Raw genomic sequence first — 6,048 nt, forward strand, 5'->3', positions numbered from 1 at the left:
TGTGTGTGTGTGTGTGTATGTATATATGATTGTGTGTGTGTGTGTGTATGTATATATGATTGTGTGTGTGTGTGTGTATGTATATATGATTATGCATGTGTGTGTGTATATGTATATATGATTATGCGTGTGTGTATGTGTGTGTGTGTCTTTATGTTCTGTTTGTCTCTCACTACACCTTGACAACCGGTGCTGGTTTGTTTACATTCCTGTAACTCAGTAGTTTGGCAAAAGAGACTCATAGAATAGATAAGAGATTTAAATAAGTACTGGGGGTCAATGTTCAGCTAAAATCCCTTCATAGTGGTGCCCCAGCATGGCCGCAATCCAATGATTGAAACAAGTAAATGATAAAAGATAATTTCTTACAGTGTTGGTCTAAACCGGTTAAAGCAACTTGGTAACAAACACAATGAAGAACATTGGTCCAGTTGTTATTATTATCATTATTATTATTATTATTCAGGTCACTACTTGGAATTAACCATAATGCCATATGCCCATGGGCATATGGCGTAGTGGTTAAGAGTGCAGGCTACTAATCCCAAGATTCCGAGTTCAATTCCAGGCCGTGAACTGAATAATGATGATAATAATTATATTAGTATTAGTTCAGTTGTGAAATAAATCAACTTACTAAATTTATTCAGTCAGTCTTCCTTAATCAAGTGGCTTAATAATTAAATGAAGAGACGGTTAATTGTGAAAAGCCCATGTGGATGTTTTATAGGAAGAGGCAGTTAGTTGGTAAAATATTTGCATTTAAACGAAAAAAAAAAACAATTCTGTGAATTTGTCAAGCTTCTCAGTTTGTATGCGGTGTTAGTAACAAAATGAAAACAGCATTGTTCACAAAAGCAAAAATAAAATAACCTTGAAAAGAAAAAATATTTTTAAAACTATTTACACAGAAATTACTAAATTCTGAATTTATTATTCTGTTTTTAGTTCAATGCTTTTTTTTTTTGTTTTGTTTTAAAACAAAATATCTAATTAGAGTTAATTAGTAAATAAGTAAAGTGCATTGCTGAAGGATGTAGTGTTTATTAAATCTTATTAAATCCCTTAGCATTTAAACCAGTCATATCCAGCCAAAATATTATTTCTGTTTAATGTTCAATCCTGCCAGATCTGGCCTCTCACATCAATCCTACTATATAATTCTAAAACTTAAAAGTTATATCATTAAGTTCATTAAGTTCTCGAAGCTACAAGGTAATGCATGATTAATTCAAAACAAATTGAATAAATAAACATTACATTTGACAGATTAATCTGAAGAATTAAGGGCTAAAGATCATGGGACAATGATCCTGTCTCATAATCTGATTTCAATATCACATAAGAAATCACTTTTTGAAGGCACCCAAATGAGTCGATATACATTTTTGTCTTTTAGAATGGGCAAACAGCTAAGTTAGCTTGGCTGAGATTTTAACTCTGGAAACATAAACCTTAAGCACATCACTTCACCATATTCACCATCAATATTATAAACATTATCAATGGTGCCATCACTATTATTGCCTTCATTATCGTCATCATCCTATCATCATTATTTCTGTTGCTTAACCCTCGTCTTATGGTGGTGGTGGTGGTGGTGGTGGTGGTAGTGGTGGTGGCAGCAGTTGTTGAGACAAAGTAATGAAGTATTTTTTTTTACATTTTTTTTACATTTTTTTTTTTTACAAAATTTAGTCGATATCTTACTGTAATGAAACAGCAAAAATTGAGATACAGTTATCAGAAAACCTTTCAATATATATATATATATATATATATAGATAGATAGATATATTTATATGGAACAAAAATAGATAAATAAATAAAAGCCAAAAAAGTAAAAGTTGTCAAATTGATAATCAGGTAACCAGATTACAAAAAAAAATGAGGTGAAAAAAGGGTCTTGCTGAGAGGAAGGACTGTTCTTACTTAAAATATCCAGAATCTATAATTTTACTGTTACTTTCTCTTCACTGCTACTCTAATAAAAACATAAAAAAAAAGATGTTTTCTGGAAGAGGGGAGATTGCTGTTTAGAGGTCATTGAGTACAGTTGATTTTGTTTTGTTTTTTTTTTCTATACTTTAACTGTCCCCTCTCTCCTTTGGTTGTTTTTTTTGGGGTTATTTAGCTACACTGTTTCTTCATCATCATCATTGCTGTCATTGACATGGTCCCTTCTGCTAATACACATACATTACTGTGTATGCACAGCTACCCTCTGGAGTTTGGACTCTGTAACCCCTACAATCTATTTCTCAGCCTATCAGTACAATCTGTTTTATAGAATTATAAGAAAGCAAATACCTACTTATAGTTAGTTGTAGTATGACACTGCACAAACATGGCTATTACTTCTTGCACCAAATTAAAAATATTATTATTATTATTATTATTATTAAAAATCATTTTGAAATGAATTCTATCATCTTAAGACTTGCACTGACCACTGTTTACATTTATAATTCCTTTAAGCTATACAAGACTGATAATAAAATAGGGATAGTTTAATTTTATTTTTTATTAATTTGTTTATTAAATCATTTATTAATTCAAATTACTTTTTAATTATTGAAATAGGTAAGTCCATAGTTAAGAAATAGTTCAGTTAATATACAGGAAACAGTTAATAGTCTTCTGTTTATATGCTCGAGCAACTTGTAATGCACAAGCATGACTACTACTGCTTGATTCAAAGGAAAAAAACGGAAAAAAATATATCAGTAATTTCAGAGGAAGGAAAACCATTTTAAAATTAATTTTTGTCACCCTAGAGCAGGCCTGGTCAACTCAAATACCTTTGTGGGCCACTTTAATTACACAGAAAGTTTTTTGAGGGCTGCTTGTGTACTGACAAGATTGAAAGCATTTTGATTTCTCGTGCTATTATTACAATAAGGATTGAAGGATCGTTGGTTCAACATGAAATATTAACGTTTTAACTCTTAAGACACTTGGCAAAGCCAGAAAAATACGAATAAAAAAATTTGGCAGTTAATGAGTTAATCAAATTCAGAATCAAGTTGTTAGCATGGTAAGTCCTCTTCTTTCTACTAAGTTGGTGTCTTTGGCTCATCATCAAAAGACACCTTTCCTTGTGTCTTTTCTTTAAGTGTTTCCAAGGCTATTTATTGCTCTGATGAACTTTATGGTCTCGTACCTTCTGCCAAGAACCTTCTGAGGTGCATCGTTTTTTTTTTTTGTTTCTTTTTTTAGTTTCTTGTTATTCATAAGTCATTAGTTTCTATTAGTTCCTACTAGTTTCTATTAGTTCCTAAGCATTGAACTTTCCATCATTGTCTTCTTTTCCTCTGATCTATAATATATTTAGTCCTTTAATCTCTTTGTCAATTGACATCTTTTGAATTTATGGTCCCTTACACTACAGTAACCTTGAAAAAAAGTGGAAGGATACATTAGATAATGTAGTCTTAGATACCCTTATACAGACAGGGTGATCACAGCAAGAATGCTTTTGATTGCAGGTCTACTTGATCAACTCTGACCTTGGACTAAGTAGCAAAAATTGTAAATAAATATGGAGAAAAAGTGAGTTATATGAGATACACAAACATACACCCATATATGGTTATGAGCACAAGAGCAGGAATATTATTCACCGTGTGAATAAAGTTACTTAATGTATATGCTTAGTAAAAGCTTTGTATTTCAAATATTTAATATATTGTTTAAACCCAATAAATTAAACAGTTTTGTACAAAAAGTGTTTTTACTCATTATAAGAGCAGTACTGTTTTTTTTTTTTTAATTTCTCTTATTTGATCTGTAATTTAATGCTTGAGATAATGTTAAACAAGTGAATAGATGTTTAGATTCAAGCTTTCTTTATTTCTAACAATGTGTAGGAAGAGCGTTGCTTTGTTTTAATAGAGCAATAAAAATGCTAATGAATTGTTGGAGCTGTTGCACGTAGGCAGGTCTAATTAGTTTAATGATTAAGTGGAGTGGGTATACTCAATTGTAACTAAAATTGTGATATAGTATTTGAGTTATGGCAATAATTACTTGCTTTCTAGACCAATAGGTAAGTTCAATTGACTTGTTATATGAACAAAATATGAAATATGCAGTTGAGTTCAATACAGTCTTCAAATAAAAGTGTTTCTGGTTGGTGACTCTACAACATTAACTGCTCTTAAGTCATCATTGTCATCTTGCCATTCTCTTTTGCATGGATAAGACAAATCTTTGAGGCAATTTTTATAGCCAGATACTCTTCCTGCTGCCAACCTCCACTTGTTTTTCAAGAAAGGTAATATCACCCCTAGTCCTTCAAATATAGTTAGTTATTCTATCAATACCAAGCACACAATAGTTTTACTGCTGTGAAACCAGGACTTTTACACTTGAAGAATTTAGATATTAGTCTGGAACCTGACAGTGTCTATAGCCCAGAGCTTGGATTCAGTGTTGCATTAGGAATATCCTATTGTATATCTAATTCTTTTTTTCTACTCATTACAAAGATCCTAAATAATTTTTAGTCATAGGAAGTCATTTATAGCTCCATTTCATCCTTATTTGAAGTCATCAGCATGACAATAACCCTAGATGTTTACACCAAATCAAACATTTAACAAAGCCAGACAGTTTAGAAGTTATTCAAGGAATGTTTTTTTCTTTTTCTCTTCTTTTTTCTTTTTTACATTTTCTTTTCTTTTTTCTTTTTTACATTTTCTTTTCTTTTTTCTTTTTTTCTACAGAAAAATAACACCTATAATTTTTGCAGTTAAAATCTCTTTCTGTAAATATTAAAAGCTAACGAGCTAACTTTATTTCATTTTCCTATAATTTCAGCCCTTCGCCCGAAATTAAACATGCAAATCACACCAATCGTACCAATTTGAAGCAGCAGCTTATGAAACAACAAGTTGCTGAACAAGAACGTAAAGAATCCTTTTCTCCAGAATCTATGAAAATATACATTGACCCATCAGATTCGATTAATGTTCCCGAGCCCAAAAATGTCGGCAAAGAAGTACCTCCGCAAGTTCTTCAGGTATGATTCATATTTTTTTCCTCCCAAATATCAATGTTGTTTCTATTTGCTTTCAGCAACAAAGGCAGCAAAAGATGGATGAATTACAATGAAGAGCATGTAACTGCAATAATAGCTAAGAAAGAATGTGCAGATTAAATGCTAGAATCAAATTCGACCCTTCATTGGACTCTAAACTCTGCTTGCGAAGACTTGTTGGGGCAAGTGAAATCGAAATTGAAATCGTAATAGAACCATATTCGTTGACTGGCAGCTGTGCCAATGGAGCACTAACAGCACCGTCCGAACGTGGTCATTGCCAGAGCAGCTGTCTGGCTTCCATGCCATTGGCACGTAAATAGCACCATTTGAGCATAATCGTTCCAAGCGTCGCCTTACTGGCTCCTGTGCAGGTGGCGCGTAAAAAAGCACTATTTGAGTGTGGCTGTTGCCAGTACCGCTGGACTGGCCCTCGTGTCGGTGGCACATAAAAAACACCCACTACACTCTTGGAGTGGTTGGCGTTAGGAAGGGCATCCAGCTGTAGAAACTCTGCCAGATCAGATTGGAGTCTGGTGTAGCCATCTGGTTCACCAGTCCCCAGTCAAATCGTCCAACCCATGCTACCATGGAAAGCGGATGTTAAATGATGATACCGGGGTTAATGTAATTGACTTACTCAGCTCGGTGCAAATTTACTGCCAGCCTTTTATTGGGATTTCAGGTAGAAAATATAATTTTCTTTCCCCACATCCTCTTTCATTCTTACTCACTCTCTCATTCTCTTTCGTCATGTGTGTGTGTGTGTATATATACATACATACATATATATATACACGCACACATGTATATATATGTATATATGTTTGCTTATATACATGCATGTATATATATATATATATATATGCTTGTATATAAGTATGTATATATATATGTGCTTGTATGTAGATATATATATATATATATATATATATATATATATGCTTGTATATATGTATACACATGTATGTATATGTATGTATATATATATTTGTATATATGTATAT

The 6,048-nt window shown here is 32.4% G+C and overlaps 1 protein-coding gene across 2 annotated transcripts in view; it reads left to right on the top strand.

Moving 5' to 3' along the window:
• LOC106872781 (microphthalmia-associated transcription factor) overlaps positions 1–6,048 on the top strand; it is a 93,575-nt gene that overhangs the window by 27,698 nt on the left and 59,829 nt on the right. For both annotated transcript variants that reach the window (XM_052967524.1, XM_052967522.1), the window contains exon 2: positions 4,822–5,023. In XM_052967524.1, the coding sequence (XP_052823484.1) occupies positions 4,822–5,023 (202 nt within the window). The remainder of the gene's footprint in view (positions 1–4,821; positions 5,024–6,048) is intronic.

Source organism: Octopus bimaculoides, chromosome 4, assembly GCF_001194135.2.
Source record: "Octopus bimaculoides isolate UCB-OBI-ISO-001 chromosome 4, ASM119413v2, whole genome shotgun sequence".
Lineage (NCBI taxonomy): Eukaryota > Metazoa > Mollusca > Cephalopoda > Octopoda > Octopodidae > Octopus > Octopus bimaculoides.